The following is a 17,495-nucleotide window of genomic DNA, read 5'->3' as shown; positions in this document are numbered from 1 at the left end:
ATGCCATAAGAATGAATGGAATATTTAAGATTTTTTTTACGAATGGATCTTATGAATCATTTAGTTTCTGTAGACTTCATGTAATTTACTGAAAGGCTTCGTGATTTTATCCATAGCTTGTTAGATGCTAGGAATAGTTTTTGGGGGCAATCTTCAGTATTTTAAACATTTATTTCTTGAAATTGTTTCATGTTCAAACAAATTTTAATGAAAGAAAAACATTAAAATTCTGCGCATCAACTTTATTTATGTATTTTAATCTAATCTAGTGAAAAAAAAGCTAAAATAAATTTTCCATACGAAAAACTTTAAAACTTTGTAATTAATAATTTTAAATTTCTTAATGATCTCCTGTTTTCGAGTTTCCCATTAAAAATTTACAAAATTATAGGGTTATAATAAATGAACTTAGCCTAATTCAGCCAAATTATATGTAGTTATGCATAATATATTTTCATTGAAACTTTATCACTGGGTATATGTAAATGACATGACCAAAAATACAAATATGTATATATGGCAATATTATCAATAGTTAATAGAGTATGTATGAAACCATAATAATAATAAATAATAAAGGTTGACAGAAAGAAGCAACCGTTTAATACTCAAATATATATGTTACTTATGATATAATCAAAATTATTATTTAAAAATAATGTGTAACATAAATAATTAGATTTCAGTTTGTAAGCACTTAATTCTGTCAAAGCAGAAAAGTGTAGCAACACTTATTGCTCATAATAAATATTGACTACAAATAAAAAAGAATTATACAAATAATATTTGTATTTTTCCTAAGTGGAAAAATAAGTAGGAGTGTAGAAGGGCTACACCTACAAATGTGAGTTATGGTTTTTCAATATATTGATTTCTTGCACACAACAGTGGATATCTGGAAAAAAGCGATGCATCAATCTTGCCATATTGAGATAAATCAAAGAGAAGACTATAATATATAACTAGAACTAGTTCTTATATCGGTTCCAGTTCAATCAAAGTCATCTTAAAGATAATCTTGAGCTCAGTCTGTTTCGATTGGGACTAACAGTAAATAAAATAAAAATAACCAAAAAAAATGAAAAATACTTTCCATAAACTTATAACTAAAGTATCGATGTATCAAATCATCTTCGTTGAAAAGAGCTTTAAGGAACCAATCCTTACGTCTTTCGATTCCTATTAATATCTTCTAAAATGAGACTCTTCAGATATATTCAGAATTTCTTGAATTTTTTCCTCATCAAAAGTCAACAAAAAACACAGAGCTTGAGATACTTTTTATTTACAATTAGTAAGCGGAAATTTATTGTCAATGGGCAGGCTATAAACTATTGCGATCGGCCAGGGCCAAGCGATAGTTGTATTCCTGGAACAGTTCGGGTGCGACGCGATACGGCTGATCGTGAAGCGACAATCGAATGGGCGTCTGGCAAGAGGGTGCAGAATAGGCGGGTGCAGGCGGTGCCACAACTGGCGGTGGAGGTGGAGCGTAGCTGGGCGCAGGCGGTGGTGGAGCATAAACAGGGGCTGGTGGTGGAGCGGGGTAGCTGTAGAAGGGCACGCCCACAAGTGGCAAATAACCACAGGCGGGAGCATTGCAGGGCGGGGCAGCTGGCGCTGGTGCAACATAGGCTGGAGGTTCAACTGGAGCAGGCGGTGCTGGAGGTGGCTCATAGATGGGCTGTGCCTGAGGTGGCTCATAGATAGGTTGTGCCTGAGGTGGCTCCGTTTGGGCTTCGTAGCTTTGCTCCTGTGGCTTATACTTCAACACTTCTGCGTCTGCCTTGGCAGCTGGCGATGCACTCAGATAGATGATGGGCTGATAGACAATTTGTGGTGGCTGTGCACCACCATAGTTGCCCTTCTCCTCCACTTTGCTGTAGCTTTGCGGTGCTGGAGCAGGAGCAGGCTCATAGCTGTCTGGGGTAGGAACTGGAGCCTCATAGTTTGCAGCAGGTGGCGCAGCGTAGTTGTCGACACTTGGTGGAGGAACGTAGTTGTCTACAGTTGGTGGTGCAACATAGTTATCTGCAACAGGCGCAACTGGCGGTGCAACATAGCCAGCATCGCCATCGCCAGGACCATCGTAGGCAGGATTAGGTACCACAGCAGGCGCCACTGGCGCAGCATTGTAGTCAACAGGAGCCACAGGTGCAGGCTGTTGTGGTTGCTGGGGCTGTGGTGCAACATAGCCAGCATCAGCTGGTGGCACATAGGCGTTGCCACACTGGCCACACTGCACGCCACAGTTGTTGCCCCACAGGTCGGGCAGCTTCTTGAACAGCTTCATCTGCTTGAAGGGATCCAGATTCTGCAACTGAAGTCCATTGCAATTATTGGGCACAATTGCTGGCAACACATTATTGTTATTAATGGGCAGCAAATTGTTGTTGATGGGCAACAAATTGTTGTTGTTGTTACAGCAATTGTTGGGTCCAAACAAATCCTCCCACCACTTCATCAACGAACGATTTGTGCGCTTCAATTCATCGTTGGGTCCCACTGTTGGTCCAGCATCGGCCATCAGATAATACAACGGTTGACCAGGTGCCGCAATGCTGTTGCTCATAGTCAACGCACTGCCATCTTGCTGCAGTGCATCCGAGGATGCGCTCAGACCAATGATGCAGCCACAGAGCAGCAATGCCGCCAGCCAGCTGCAGGAGTTCAACATTTTCGCCAGTGTCGTTTGTAACTTTAACCTCGCGCAGCGAATTCGCAATTGCGACTATTCGATTAGCTCCAATTGCATTGAACGATCACCTATGGCTTTAGCTTTAATTGTGGCCAAAGCCGCCTAAGAAAGTGCCAGCCTTGCACTTTGATACACTACACAATGGAGCACATTCGTTAACACACAGAGTTGGTCAGCTTGATGTTCTGTTAACTTATTGATATCACTTTTTGTAGTTAAAACTATTTACATATGTGAGACTCTTGGATAAATTTGAGCTAGCTTAGATAAAATAAATGAATAAGTATTATTGCTTTCAATTTTTAACATTTTAAAAATAATTAATTTATTCTTTTTTAAATTCATATTCCAAAATTAGTCAGTAAAGTAGTTCTAATGGATTTTATATAAAACATATGGGTAATTCTCTGAGGGATGTCGCGTGCGACCAGCTTTTCAGTTACAAAAAAAAACATATTTTGAAACAATTTTAAAAATAAGTTAAGGTTATGTTTATAGCTCTAGAGTAGTACTTTAATTAGAGTTAAGAATGGTTTTGGAATTTTTTTTCTGTTTTGTTTTCTGTTCTGATAATTGCAAAAATTAACAAATTCGTACGCAAGACCAAAAAATGAACGAATTTATATGTTTTATCGTAAAACAGAATAACTTACTAAAATCAATCTCAGCTCTAAAAATAGTGCTAATCCAAAGCTTTAAGAAAAATCTTCACTTAATTTTAAAATTGTTTTAGTTTATGTTTTTTTTTGTCACTGAAAAGCTGTTCGCACGCGACATTTACCAGAGAATTACCCATATAGTACTTATATTAAGTAAACTTTAAAATTATACTACAAAAAAAATATATAAGTATAAATATTCGTTTAAATAAATGCATTTTATTTTACTTTCTATATAACTTGAAAACTCGTCCAAAATAAGCTGTGAATCACTTCAGTGATAATTTATATGCATTTAGTCAAACATTAAATATAATTTCTAGAGATAGCTTTGTTTAAATCTTATCTTATATATTTATTATTATCATAGTTATACTCTACAATGCGGACCATATAAGTGTATCTATAAAGATTTATTATTATATATTATTGTTATATTGTTAGTTTAAGATCAAAATAGATTGCACTTCAGTTAAAAGGTAATATAGTTATTTTAATGTAAAGAGGGAATTAAACATTCAGTTATGTCAAATTAAAATGTGGTCTAGTTTAAGTATGTTATGCTATTTATGGATTGTATAATGAAATTTAGATGGCCTCTTTTGCAAATACTTCTTTCACTACTTGCAAATAGAGTATCTCAATTTTTGCGGCAGAACTAGCACAAAATGAGGAAGCTGTCCATTGGTCTTGCATTTCGCAATCGAATACTCTCTAACCCGGTTAACAGAAACCCAATCGCAACAGCTGTGCCCAATTCTCAGCAGCGCTTACTCAACCTCAAAGTCCGACTCGGAGACGGAGCCGGAGACGGACAATTGGCAAGGTACATTGACTCTATGCCTAAATTGCTTTATGCTTTATTTATCTTGAATTTTGTTTTTATTTTGTGCTTTTTTTCGTTTTGTTTTTGCTTTCAGTTTTTGTTTTTTAGTTTATTTTTTTGTTTATTTAAATTGTGTTACGTGCTCAACATGGTTAATCAGCAGATTGCAGCAAAGAGCTGAACAGCAAACAGAGCTCACTCATAAGTGGGTTCCTGTTTGATCCATGGAGCGTGGAGCACGGAGCGTGGAGCTGCTATAAAGACGTGTGCGCCAATGGAAAATGAAATGCGCAAACCTAAACGGAAGTACATCAAAGAAAATGTACAAAAACAACAACAACAAGAGAAAAAACTGCATAATAAATAAATATATAAGCACACGTATATGTCTACCTATGGGTAAGAGTATCTATAGCTACTTATATAAAACACTTCCTTTACTGGCCATTGCCTTAATCATCGGAAATTGTCTGGGCTGCGTTTAAGCATTCAAGCTGGAATCACTTTGAAGCCCAAGTCGCAGACGGTGAGCACTTGAAGTCAAGGTTCTACATAGAAAGTGTTGATCAATTTGCTTAATATGCTGCAAAGAACGTTTTAATGAATTAAGCTATTTCTGGAATAAGTCTAATAATACACTTTAGTCACGAACCACTTCCAATTTGCTCTTATTTTCAATTTAAACTGAAATTGAAGGTTTTTAAATACTGCTATTGTTAGTTATAAAAACCTCAAATACTATAATCCACTCTATCAATTCCGATTTGGTATATTTTTATTTTTGACTTATAACATTCAAATCAACTTTTATTTATACTTTGATAATAAAAATTACATATAATATTTATTTTTGATTTCCATTATTAAAATAGAATTTAATAACTATTAGTTTTTATTAAAAAATCGTTTATCACTTTATAATTTTTCATTAATACCAATCCATTAAGGTCCCTGCTTTGCTTTTTAAAAAATTAAATTAAAATAATGTTACAATTATTATAATGTTTTACATAATTATTGCATACTTATTTTTAATTTGCATTTAAAAAGGCATTGCTTAGATGATATTTATAGTTTTGTAAATGTCATTATTATCTTTTACGCTCTTCACAAGCGTTGTGTAGTATGTTAGTAAAAACTATTTCATCAGATATTTTGAAGTACAATCTCTCGTAAACGATATAGGAGAAATAAAACTAAATAAAACCATATTCAGATAATAACTTTTAATACACAAGAGTGCTGACAATAAGAAGGTTTTCGTGACCAATGGCTAATTAAAGTGCATACACCTGCTGAACCTTTTCAAGGTCTCTTGAACTATAAACAAAAGCAAACAATAAAATTGCTAACTTTATGCGAACATTCATGGCCAAGATTAGATGCAGGCTAGGATAGCAAAGGGCCTTTAAGTAATTAGTTTTATATAATTTTTTGTAAAGACTAAGAAAGCAAATTTTAAATTAATTATGCATGCATATAATACAAGAAATATTGAATTAGATTAAACGCCTGTGTTTATATCAATTTTTATATATATATATATATATATTTTTTATACTTTATTATATAGTACATATTCTGCATTTAGTAGAAATAGATTTTAAGTGAGCTTGGGCAACTTCCTTGTATATGAACGGGAGCGGGAGTTGTGTCGCTTCCGTTTGTCAACCTTCAGTTTGTCCTCTCCCTTTGTGACAAGCTCATTAACCGTTGGCGGTTTCGCTTCAACAGATTTGTTCTGCTCAGCGTCGTCGGCATCATCGTGAGTGGTGTCATCGGCAGAGGGCGACTCAGTGGCATGCTGCGCTGCATCATCGGTTGTCTCATCGTCATCTTCATCGGCTTCCTTTTGTTCATGCTCAGCTTCTCGTGAGGCACCAACACTGACATCAGCTGACTCAGTGCTCATCTTGGTGGGTGACGCAGTTGGGTTGCTGGAATACTTTGCTGTCGATTGGGAAGGTTGTGGACCTGTTGTGGTTGAGGTTGCGACTGTGGTGCCTTCTTCTGGCGCCCCAAAGAGATGCAGACGCGGTTGGGGCGTCGTTGGTGCTGCAGCTCCTAAAATTCTATTGAAGGGATTAAAGGGGTTTAGACTGCCAAAGGGTCCAAAGGGATTCAGCACAGGTGCCATGCCAAAAGGAGCTCCAACTTGGGGCGAAGGCATGCCAAAGGCGGCTCCAACTTGAGGTGCTGGCATGGCAAAGCCATGGGATCCGCCTTGGGGTGCTTGCATAGCAAAGCCATGAGCTGACAGCTGAGGATTTGGCATGCCAAAGGCAGCTCCTACTTGGGGAGACGGCATATTAAAAGCAGGTCCCATCTGCGGTCCTATGTTGTGGAAGGCAGCGCCAAATGGAGGTGTCAGCTGTGGCCAGGCGCTTCCAAAAGAGCTGCCCACAATTGGCTCACGTGCCAAGGATGGAGCAGCTGAGGCTTGAGGTTGACCAGGCACAGCCAGATAATGCGTGGGCTGCTGTTGTCCATAGCAGGGCATGGCAATGATCACATGCTGATAGCTGGGACAGTTGTCAGCAGCTGGTGTGGAGCAGGGACGATTGCAAGAGTTGCATGCATTCCCATCGGCGGGAGCAACACTTGAAGTGGGATACTTGGGTGCCTCTTGATAGGGAGCATTCGCAGGTGCCACTTGTGCAACAAGCGGTTCATTGGGAATCGCCGCCTGTCCTAGCTGCGGTTCCTCATGCCCCAAGCTGGCATAAAACGTACGCATTATGGGATCATCGTAGTGAGGATGCGGCACAGCTGCCGGCTGTCCAAGTGGCATGAATGCCATGGGTGGCTCCAAGGTTCCAACTGGTTGTCTATACTGCGAGTGGAGCTCCTCTTGCTTGAAGCCCACATTGGGCATGCCCAGCACACTGTCATCCAACTCGACGCGATGTCGACTGTCGCCTATCGATGCACTCGACTTGTGCTGAGCAGCTGGCGGCGATTTCTTAGCCCCTGGAGCAGCATATGCAGTGGGCGTGGCCGCTGGGCCTGCGACTGGAGCAGCTCCTCGTGCAGCTGCTGCTGGGCCGCCTGCAGCTGGGTAAGGAACTGCTGGTAGGCCATATGATGGCGCAGCAGGCGCAGGCGGAAAGGCAACAGCAGCTGCTGGTCCAGCTCCATAGGCGACAGCTCCAGGGGATTCAGCTGGCGGCGCTGGCGGCGATGGAGGCGGTGATGGAGGCGTTGCTGGCGCTGATTCGTAACTTTGGGGGTGCTGAAAAAACCCAGCGCCAAAGCTGGGAAATGAAGGAAATGGCGTCAATGGTTGTCCATAGTTGTAAATGGGTTGATCCGATAGCTGGGCAGCTGACGCAGGAGACTGATGAGGAGCTGGCTGTTGATACGTCTGCGAAGCTGACTGTGGAACTGACTGTTGATAAGCTTGAGGTGCTGGCTGAGGAACTGGCGGAGCAGCTGCAGCAGGAACAGCAGCTGGAACCGGATCATTAGCGAAATCCGCGCCCTTGCACATAAAGTACGGTTCGTTCTGTGGCCCACTTGGTTGAATCTCCACACAGATGGTCGTCAATGTGCGTTTATTGCGATGCAGTGGCTCCAAGTGCTGCCCCTGGCCAAAAGCCAGTGGACACAGCAGAAGCAATAGTAGCTTAAAATGTTGTGGATTATTGAACATTGCTTCCGTTATTAACTGACTTCCGTTACTGTTGGCGCCCTTGCTTTTATACTCTGTAAGTGTTCAGTTTGTTTTTTTTTTTTTTGTCATCATCATCATTATGATCAGTTCTTCTAGGTGTGGAAACATTTGACTCCCACGACTCACCCACCAAAAAAACAATTCTGCAGAATGCTACGCAATCCCTGTCAATGTGTTGGCTCTTCTGGTCCGGTTTTTCCTTCAGCTCTGCACTGGTAATTGGAGTTTCTTTCACGCGAAAATCGTAGCACTGAATAAACACCTTTGCAACGATCCGTGCTGCGCGAACCTGTCCCAGAGGGTTCAATATGCTAACGAGTGCCCTTTATCACAAAAAGTCTCTTGACTTAAAGGTAAAATAAGCTAATTCACCAAAGTGTTTAATGGTTATTTGTTATATTTAGCCCGAATACCCAAGCAAGCCAAAATATTAAGTATACGACTAATTTCCTATCTGCATTATCTATGCAGATCTTTATGTACCAAATATTTTACTTATTATAGTAGATCATCCATTTCTAAAATTGCACCATATCAGTGAGTGAATATGAAATAGTTCATACTTTAATGTGCATAAGATTTTACCAAAGCGTGGAGTATATTTTATATGCATAGAAAATATGAAATAGTAATAATGATAGGTTTAAACTTATGCCACTATCTAAATTATAGCACTATCTAAACTGTCACAAAACCCTTAACAAATTATTATGTTATACCTAAACAACGTGCTAAATGTTTTCTTAGTGAAAGTATTCTTAAGCATAGCCCATTTTATTTGATATAAACTTAAAGATTTTTGCTCCAAAATAAAATTACTTTATCTAAGAGCTCAATTATAACGTCAGTTTAAGTTTTGAGTTTTATAAGCCTTTGTAGAGCATTAAATATTTGTAATAAGTATTCTGTCTTCCCCTTCGAGGGATTTTTTGCTTTTTCAAGCTGATCGTGGCAACTTTTGTCGCATTTTGCAGTTCAACAAACTCTCAAATTGCCGCCGAATTTGGCCCGTCAGCGAAAGATGTTCGATATAATACGATACCACATGATATATGTATGTTTATAAGAACTGTGTAGAGCAGCAGCATAGAGCATATTGGAAACTAGTCGGTCAGTTGGTCAACGAGTATTAGATTTCGCTAAAAAATTCGTCATAAACTGACCTGTCACAGCAGTAGCCAAGGTGATTAGGTAGTATTTCCCCTGCCAGCTATCTAAATATAAATGCTGCGTGTGTCGGGAATTTGAAATTACCTGGCTCCCTATCTGTCTGACAACACGACCACTAAACGTCGTTTTCATTTAACAAAAGTGCTAAATGCTCTCGAGCTTAACAGTTTTGGGGAGGAAGCGAGAAAGCGAGGGGCGGAAAAGTGACAAGGTGGCAAGTTGGTGGAAAGGAAGGAAACGCCAGTTTCGCATAATATATAGGTGTAATATGTATGGGACGCGTGCCGCGTCATCGTTGTAGTAGCTAAACTAGTGTTGTTCTTGCCGACTGACAGCGCCACTTATTCACATCTACCCGATGTCGACTTGGTCGGCATAGACAAAGCGACTGGCGTCTCCCCTTAGCAGACTGAATGAGTGAATGAGTGACTGACTGCGTGGCTGACTGACTGACTAGCAGCCACACCCATTTCGAGGTTTGAGGGTAGCCTATGTTAGTAGTATTAGTAGCTGCACAGCAGTGTAACATGTGTTGCCACACATGCGTCATAATTATCATCGTCATTATCATCATCAATACGCAGGTTTATAATAACTCCACCCTCACCAACCCTCGCTTCTCCCTTCCTTATAGAGCGTACAGTTCTTGTTTTTTTGGGCGCGGTCGTTCTAGCGTGCAATGAACACGTCGTCGTCATCAAGTTCTTTTTCTTGTGCTTCCTTTGCTTTTCTCTTTAATTCGCGGTATCTATCTTATCGCTTGGGTATTTCTCGGTGAAGTTTTTGTTTTCTAGGTCACCTTATTGATATGAGCTAACTAGCTGATATACGTCTAAAGCAAATAGGTCTAGTTAAGTGGTTTTACCAAATTTTTGCAATGGAATTCGTATTGTCAACTCAAACAAAAAGTACCCTTCTATCAGCCACAAAAGTTATAATTAAATTGATTTTTAATAATCTTCAAAAAATATCGTGTATTTTATACGAATACGATATTTTGTGAATCCCTTAAAGCAATGCACTGAGATTACTAATAAATAAAATATATTTATTGAATATAAAAATATGTATGCATATACTGTTTATTTTTAGAAAGTACTACTGTTGGATTGCGTTAATTTAATTACACATTTCTCTTTGTATACTTTTTCGACAGGGTTTTACTTTTGAAGGAATTGCAAATTAAAATATAGGATAAATATGCAATATTTTAAAAGAAATAAATATATACATTTTAAGCTGTTTAGGTTTGACACCTTTTTGAACATAAAATTCAAACACTTTATAACTGACATACAATTCAAATTAGGGATATTCTGAAAATATATGTAAATTATTTTAGTTAATGCGTTAAAACTACGTTCTTGGACAACCATTCTAAGAAATTATAGTATTAGAATAGTTACACTTAAAAACAATTATGGAAGACAACAGAATTGAAATTCCGCCGTGTTTTGTATCCACGAATAAGAAGACTCCGTTCCTAGAGCTGTACGTAACTTCAGTCATAGCGGCCATTACAGGCGAGACCATTGCCTATCCATTCGATGTGTGCAAGACTCGTATGCATATCCAAGGAGAAATCGCCAGCAAAACGGCGACGCCTCTTAAATATCGTGGGATGTTTGGCACAGCTCTGGGCATAGCCCGGGAGGAGGGTGTACTCAAGTTGTACGGCGGCCTTACGGCCATGATGCTGCGGCATTCCACATTCACCGGCCTCAAGATGTTCTTCTACGACAATCTACGGGAAGTGATGGTCACCAATGATGCGGAGGGTAAGCCGCAATTGGGCTTTCTACGCGGCGCCTTTTGTGGCATGACAGCTGGTGCACTTGCGAATATATTGTCATCGCCCGTGGATCTCATCAAGATCCAAATGCAAATGGATGGCAAGCGTCAACTTATGGGCGAACCTGCGCGCATTAAAAACATTTTTCAGGCATTTGGCTCTATTTATTCGGTTGGAGGTATTCCCGGTCTGTGGAAGGGCACGGTAATAAATGCCACTCGCGCAGCTCTGGTCACACTGGGTAAGCGAAAAAATGCATCAGCGTTGTTTGACCCCTTTTACTTTGTTTCTTTCGCTCTCTGAAATCAGGCGATCTTAGCGCCTACGATCTGAGTAAGCGTCAACTGATGATTCTGCTGAATTCGCCCGATAATCGACTTATACAATTTATGGGGGCGATGATAGCTGGTTTCACCAGTGCGGTTCTTAGCACACCCGCAGATGTGGTCAAGTCTCGAATCATGAATCAGCCGACGGATGAAAAGGGTCGTGGTCTGCACTACAAGGGCACAATTGACTGCTTTACCAAGCTCTATCGTGACGAGGGTTTCTTTGCCATGTATAAGGGTTTTATGCCATACTGGTTACGTGTTGGCCCTTGGGCGCTGGTCTTCTGGACAACCTTTGAGCAGATCCGAAGATTCCGCGGCGACGAGGGCTATTGAAAGTGTCCAAATTTTATGTGTATATTATGTGATTATCGAAATAAAAGTTTTAAATTTGTAGTATAAACAGAAATAATATGGCTCTTTCCTTAAAAACAACTTGAAACAAGTAAAAAAGCTACAGTCGAATTTGCTCGACCTCTTCACATTTGTAAAAAAAGCCAAATAACGCGTAAAAATACTTAAAATATATCAAAAAGTATATTGATGTAGTACTGCACTCAAAATATACCATAAAGACCAAAATATACAACATTGTCAGCCAAGGAAACTAGGACCCCTAGAAGATGAATTATTTTTTTAAAATAACTTAACTATTTCTAAATAAAAAAATTCATATAGTGTTTATTTTACATACTAATTAATGGACTATTAGGTTAAGTGTCTTGAAGAGATCACCAATTTTGCAATGTATACATTGCGACATTCAAAGCTATCTATACGAGTAATTCTCTATTTTAATCCACGTACTTGTACATATGTATAACAATTATTTTTATCAAATTTTCCGAATAAATTCATATAAGAAGACTCTAGTATGAAGTGCTCATTATATTTTGATTAGAGCAGGCGTCGCAATTGTTAATCTATATAATTACAATTACATTAGGCATGACACAACGGTAGTTTACGATACTTCCAAAATTGTAGTTCTTGTTTTATGTTAAACACTTTCCGTTATTTTGATTATATTAGTTTTTTTTTTCGTTAAATTCTTTGTACTATGGATGACTCAGATAGCCCGAATAATGAACTTTACCGATATGGACCTCCGTTTTATTTGGCGTCCCAAAAGAAAGTCCCATTTGCCGAAATCTATTTGACATCTTTTGTATCAGCCTGCACAGCAGAAATTGTTGGATATCCCTTTGATGTCTGCAAGACGCGTCTGCATATTCAAGGTGAGCTCGCTAGTAAGACGGCATCGCCAGTGAAGTATCGTGGCATGGTGGCCACAGCGATTGGCATCATCAAGGAGGAGGGCATTCACAAGCTCTACGGCGGAATTTCGGCCATGGTGTTGCGACATTCGATCTTCACCGGTCTCAAAATGTACCTATATGACACCTTTCGTAACAAACTGACTGTCATCGATAAGGATGGCAAAGCCAGTTTACCATTTCTTCGTGGCGCCCTCTGTGGCATGATGGCGGGAGCTGGCGCCAATATGATCTCATCGCCCACCGATCTGATCAAGGTGCAAATGCAAATGGAGGGCAAGCGACGTCTGATGGGTGAAGCGCCCAGAATACACAACATTTTCCAGGCTCTCACCTCAATCTACCGAGCTGGGGGAGTTCCCGCACTCTGGAAGGGCACGGTGCCCAATTGTACTCGAGCAGCTCTGGTCACAATGGGTAAGAATGATCTTAGATATCCAACTCTTTATCTATAAGTTCGTATATATCTGTGACTATGTGAAATAAGCTGAAAGCATTTGTAAGTTTTTAAGTAATGCAGGAATGGTTAGGAATCGCTCCTAAATATTTATTAGTTTGTCTAAATTTGTTTCTTAAGAAAATTGTTCATTTAAGCTATTTTATATAAACTATCTTAACAATCTGGGAAGTTATTATAAATTTATGAACTTGTAGATGTTAGAAGTTATAATAGCAAAATTTATGTTATTTGCTTTGCATAGTATGTAGCTTAAATATTTTATCCGCAAGTAGTATAGAATAGAACTAAAAAATAATATATCAAATATTCGCAGTAATCTATTAAATGGTTCCTTTCTCTTTTGTTGCAATCGTTGTAAGTTGAAGCATTTATCTAAAAAATTTGACGTTTATTTTACAGAAATTTAAATTACTTAATTCGTATTTTAAAAATTGTGTTTTTTCTTGTTAAGAACTTTTTATTTTTCAAATAAATAACAAACATTAAACCTTATAAATTATTTTATTAGGAATAGAGTGAATAACTTGCATCGTAACATAATTTCGAGGAAATGCTTCGATGCGTAGAAGTCCTCGAAAATAATTGATTTGATTAATTATTTACAAGCGAAAGAAGGAAGCAATTTGGATTCTGTTTGAAAGACTGATTTCATTCTCTTATCTTTCCAGGCGATGTTAGCTGCTACGATCAGAGCAAACGCAGGCTAATGGTGCTCCTTGACTCACCCGACAATCGACTCATACAGTTCATGGCAGCGATGATTGCGGGTTTCACTGGCGCTGTGCTCAGTACACCCGCAGATGTGGTCAAGTCGAGGATTATGAATCAGCCCACGGATGAGAAGGGTCGTGGTCTGCACTACAAGGGCATGATCGACTGTTTTACGAAGCTGGTGCGGGAGGAGGGAGTTGTGGCGATGTACAAGGGCTTCTTGCCCTTTTGGCTACGTGTCGGACCCTGGGCGATGGTGTTCTGGACGACATTCGAGCAGATTCGACGCTTCCGAGGCGATGAGGGTTATTAGACAAAACATCAAGTTATGTGCTAGTAATGTCAAATTGAATGTGTACTTATTTCGTATGTAGTAATAAATATTAATAAATTTTTGATGATGGATAAAGATCGTAATAATTATTGGCATATGCGCACACCTTACGATACATCTGTCGTGATAAGAAGCTACCATGAAGAACTCTCATTGGGCAATCTCTTTCAATTCTATGCCAACACATTGGTGGGTGCTAACATTGCTGGAGCTCTTGTCCATTCGATGGATGTTAATCCGCTGCGTCTGTTGGCCAAAGTTACAGACATGTCGTTGCATCAAATGTCTCCTGAACCGTCAGCAAAGTCTCTTTATGCTGGCATCTCCACGGTGCTGTTACGTGGTTTCCTATTCAACTCGCTGCGCGTCACGCTCTACGATGTGTTTCGCCGCCAATTCTTCTACATGGATGCGATCAACGAGGAGATGATCAGCATTCCAGGTGCACTCGTGAGCGGCAGTATTGCTGGTTGCATTGCTCAGGCACTTTATCATCCCTTGGAGCACTTACATCGTGAAGCATTCAGTTGGACGAGAGCCATCAAAACCATACAAAGCAAATCGCTGTGGCACGCAATGCCACTGAGTTGCACGCAAGCCTGCCTCTTGACTTTGGGCGATGTGGCGGCCTACGATCTTAGCAAGCAAGTGCTAAGGAAGCAACTGCAGCTACCGGAGAATCTAACGCTTCATTTACCCGCCGCCTTGTTCGCCGGACTGGCAGCCAGTTTGCTCAGCCATCCAGTCGAGGTGATGCGCTTGCATCTCTTGCAACAACCGTTGAATGAGCGTGGCAAGAGAAGCGTCGAGTATCTGCTCAAGTTTATGCAGGAAGAAGGTTCTTCGAAACTGTTCAAAGGACTCTTGCCAGCCTGCCTCAGATCGAGCTCTTGGTCTGTGATATTTTGGCTGTGCGTGGAGCAGCTACGTGAATGGGAGGGTCAAAGGGGTTTCTAAAGTCAATTGTCAGTTTCTAAGTTAAATTCGGAACCAAATATATTTGTAAAATTTGTTATATTTAAATAATCTAAACACTTTCGTTTCGCTTATCAAATTCAGAGTAATGGATAATGATGTATCCAAAGATTATCCAGTGCTTCGTTCATCATTGCAGTGCGTCAAGCACTCGCCCAGTCCCGGACTTCCGCTGGTCTACCTCAACACCTTCCTAAGCGCATCGTTCGCCGAGCTCTTTACATTTCCCCTAGACGTGACAAAGACGCGACTGCATCTTCAGGGCGAAACGGCGGAAATGGCGCATGCCAAGGGTAGCCAAACACGTGGCATGTGGGGCACATTTGCGGGCATGGCGCGCGAGGAGGGATTGCGTGGCGTCTATGGCGGACTTTCGGCCATGATTATACGGAATTTATTCTTCAATGGGCCACGCGTTGTATTCTATGATTTCATTCGCCGGCAGCTCATCTATGTGGACAATCAGGGCAAGGAAGTGTTGACCGTATTTCGGGGTTTCCTCTCCAGTTGCCTGGCGGGTTGCACGGCTCAGGCGATTGCCAATCCCCTAGATATCGTGAAGATCCGCATGCAAGTTGAGGGCCGACGCCGTGCCCTTGGATATCCGGCACGGGTTAGCAATGTGAAGCAGGCGTTGGAGTATATCTATATGCAGGGTGGCATCAAGAGCATGTGGAAGGGCGTGGGACCAAGCTGTCTGCGTGCCATGCTGCTGACAACGGGTAAGAGGAGTAGCGTACGTATCGATAATTTATCGATTGGTTATCGATAACCTATTGAAATGTGTTTATCGGTTACCTAATTATCCAGTGATCGATTAACTTTCAAAAATGAACCAAACGTTCTTGAAAGTTATCGATCAAAATTTAATCGATTAATTAGCGAACGCCATCTATAATTGTTCAATCGATTTCGATTAGTTCTGAATCACTTACACACATTAACATATCCGACAGGCGACGTGGCTGTTTATGACCTCAGCAAGCGAAATATAATCTCCATGATTGGCTTAGAAGACGGCAAGCTTGTGCAGTTTTTGGCCTCAGTCTCCTCAGGATTGGCAGCCAGTGTGCTGAGCACTCCCACCGATGTTGTCAAATCACGAATCATGAATCAGCCGGTGAATGAAAGGGGTCAGGGAATGCACTATAAGAACGCCTTCGATTGCTATTACAAACTTATTACCCAGGAAGGCATTATGGCCATGTATAAAGGCTTTCTGCCATGTTGGTTACGCGTTGGTCCTTATAACATATTCTTCTGGATCGCCTTCGAGCAGTTGCTTCGTCTGCAGGGTCAACATAGTTTTTGATTCATACCCTGTTCGTCTTTATTTGTGAATGCAGATGGATATGTGGACACTTGTCGAGGAGAAGTGTAATCGGCTTATCGATTAGTAATTAAGCAGTTGCCCAGCCCTGGTTGTAAATTGGAATGCAAATTCAAATTGAAAACAATGCAAGGCCAGTCAGTGGCGTCACCTAGGCAGATATATAATATATTTGTATTGTGGCATCAAAATCGTAAAAAATTACATGTGCCTTTGAAAATTTGCATATTTTATTAAATGAATTAATGTATGTGTGTTGAGTTTTGTGTTGATTTCTAGCCGCTCTTGCCCCGTAGACAAATAATTTAAATTTTGCCGTTAGAGCTTTAAAAGTCAGAAAGAAAAAAACAGCGAACAACACACGCGCCACAAATTGACGTAGAAAGGCGACGTACGAGAGGCGGAGGAAGCGTTACAAAAAGACAAGTTTTCTCAATAGCAATAGCAACAACGACAATAATAATAATATTGTGTGTGATTAATTGTGCAACCGATAATAAAAATAAAAGAGCCGAGTTGGGTCTGAGATGCTGCTTATTTTCACCAAGTAGAAAAATGAAACTCATTTAAAAAGCGAAAGTGCCGAACATTCACACAGAAATTGTCGAATTCCATCTACACAATAACGTGAGAGTATTGGTGAATATGTTATCTGTGTGTGTGATACGCGCGTAGCTTCAGCAAAAATGTAGGAAAAATATTTTCTCAATATTTCTGGGTCGCAAGAATGTGTAATTTGGGTCAATGTTGTGCTTCTCGCCCAAAGAAATGTCGAAAATGACAATTGCTGAAAGAAAAGCAGCTGCGAAAATGCAAAAACAAAAAAAAAACGAACGTCGAGCAAAAAATAAACCGCAGAAAACGATTTTTTGCATGTGTTGAACATACATATGTATATTATTTATGAAATAATTGCGCAATTGCGTCATGCATTTATAGATAAAAATGCGTTGACAATTTTGCCTAGAGCAATGCCTTTTAAATTAATTAACAGCTGACTCAAAGAATGCCTTAAATGTAGCGCAAACCAAAAGATATTTTAAACAGACGCAACACGTCGATAACTAGGTTCATTGATCTATCGATTTGCCGTCTCCAGCAGTAAGCGAACGAACAAAAGAACAACCTGCGGCACAAACAATAATGAGAAATAAAAACACTTTACATATATTTTATTTTTATGAGCAGAATTTTTTCCATGCTCTGTTTTTTATTTCAATAGTATTAAAGTATCGTATTATATATGTTTCTCATTTCTTTT

At 40.0% G+C, this 17,495-nt stretch overlaps 6 protein-coding genes across 6 annotated transcripts; 4 read left to right on the top strand and 2 right to left on the bottom strand.

Annotated features, from left to right (window-relative positions):
- Positions 1–1,267: 1,267 nt before the first annotated feature.
- Positions 1,268–2,746, bottom strand: LOC132788286 (uncharacterized). The gene has a single exon (XM_060795622.1). The coding sequence runs from the start codon at positions 2,675–2,677 to the stop codon at positions 1,325–1,327; it is 1,353 nt and encodes a 450-aa protein (XP_060651605.1). The 5' UTR covers positions 2,678–2,746; the 3' UTR covers positions 1,268–1,324.
- A 2,982-nt stretch (positions 2,747–5,728) lies between these two features.
- On the bottom strand, positions 5,729–7,908 carry LOC132798393 (atrophin-1). Its single transcript, XM_060810240.1, has one exon. The coding sequence runs from the start codon at positions 7,833–7,835 to the stop codon at positions 5,787–5,789; it is 2,049 nt and encodes a 682-aa protein (XP_060666223.1). The 5' UTR covers positions 7,836–7,908; the 3' UTR covers positions 5,729–5,786.
- Positions 7,909–10,293: 2,385 nt separating this feature from the next.
- On the top strand, positions 10,294–11,545 carry LOC132798834 (mitochondrial uncoupling protein 4-like). The gene is made up of 2 exons (XM_060810821.1): positions 10,294–11,059; positions 11,128–11,545. The coding sequence occupies exons 1-2, from the start codon at positions 10,447–10,449 to the stop codon at positions 11,481–11,483; spliced, it is 969 nt and encodes a 322-aa protein (XP_060666804.1). The 5' UTR covers positions 10,294–10,446; the 3' UTR covers positions 11,484–11,545.
- Positions 11,546–12,071: 526 nt separating this feature from the next.
- On the top strand, positions 12,072–14,007 carry LOC132793714 (mitochondrial uncoupling protein 4C-like). The gene is made up of 2 exons (XM_060803807.1): positions 12,072–12,841; positions 13,553–14,007. The coding sequence occupies exons 1-2, from the start codon at positions 12,208–12,210 to the stop codon at positions 13,906–13,908; spliced, it is 990 nt and encodes a 329-aa protein (XP_060659790.1). The 5' UTR covers positions 12,072–12,207; the 3' UTR covers positions 13,909–14,007.
- On the top strand, positions 13,996–14,886 carry LOC132785589 (mitochondrial uncoupling protein 4C-like). The gene has a single exon (XM_060791746.1). The coding sequence runs from the start codon at positions 13,996–13,998 to the stop codon at positions 14,884–14,886; it is 891 nt and encodes a 296-aa protein (XP_060647729.1).
- A 97-nt stretch (positions 14,887–14,983) lies between these two features.
- On the top strand, positions 14,984–16,484 carry LOC132793799 (mitochondrial uncoupling protein 4C-like). The gene is made up of 2 exons (XM_060803927.1): positions 14,984–15,626; positions 15,861–16,484. Exons 1-2 carry the CDS (start codon positions 14,993–14,995, stop codon positions 16,214–16,216), a joined length of 990 nt encoding a protein of 329 aa, XP_060659910.1. The 5' UTR covers positions 14,984–14,992; the 3' UTR covers positions 16,217–16,484.
- Positions 16,485–17,495: the final 1,011 nt, after the last annotated feature.

The sequence above is a fragment of the Drosophila nasuta genome, chromosome 2L, assembly GCF_023558535.2.
Source record: "Drosophila nasuta strain 15112-1781.00 chromosome 2L, ASM2355853v1, whole genome shotgun sequence".
In the NCBI taxonomy this organism is placed as follows: Eukaryota; Metazoa; Arthropoda; class Insecta; order Diptera; family Drosophilidae; genus Drosophila; species Drosophila nasuta.
The sequence above is the reverse complement of the archived record's forward strand: the minus strand, read 5'-3'. Positions and strand labels throughout refer to the sequence as shown.

What these genes read in the sequence shown, in the direction of transcription:
- LOC132788286 (XM_060795622.1), bottom strand. Translation starts at nt 2,677, where the DNA reads ATGTTGAACTCCTGCAGCTGGCTGGCGGCATTGCTGCTCTGTGGCTGC.
- LOC132798393 (XM_060810240.1), bottom strand. Translation starts at nt 7,835, where the DNA reads ATGTTCAATAATCCACAACATTTTAAGCTACTATTGCTTCTGCTGTGT.
- LOC132798834 (XM_060810821.1), top strand. Translation starts at nt 10,447, where the DNA reads ATGGAAGACAACAGAATTGAAATTCCGCCGTGTTTTGTATCCACGAAT. An exon ending in CGCAGCTCTGGTCACACTGG is followed by an intron (nt 11,060 to 11,127) that starts GTAAGCGAAAAA and finishes CTCTGAAATCAG; the next exon opens with GCGATCTTAGCGCCTACGAT.
- LOC132793714 (XM_060803807.1), top strand. Translation starts at nt 12,208, where the DNA reads ATGGATGACTCAGATAGCCCGAATAATGAACTTTACCGATATGGACCT. An exon ending in AGCAGCTCTGGTCACAATGG is followed by an intron (nt 12,842 to 13,552) that starts GTAAGAATGATC and finishes TTATCTTTCCAG; the next exon opens with GCGATGTTAGCTGCTACGAT.
- LOC132785589 (XM_060791746.1), top strand. Translation starts at nt 13,996, where the DNA reads ATGGATAAAGATCGTAATAATTATTGGCATATGCGCACACCTTACGAT.
- LOC132793799 (XM_060803927.1), top strand. Translation starts at nt 14,993, where the DNA reads ATGGATAATGATGTATCCAAAGATTATCCAGTGCTTCGTTCATCATTG. An exon ending in TGCCATGCTGCTGACAACGG is followed by an intron (nt 15,627 to 15,860) that starts GTAAGAGGAGTA and finishes CATATCCGACAG; the next exon opens with GCGACGTGGCTGTTTATGAC.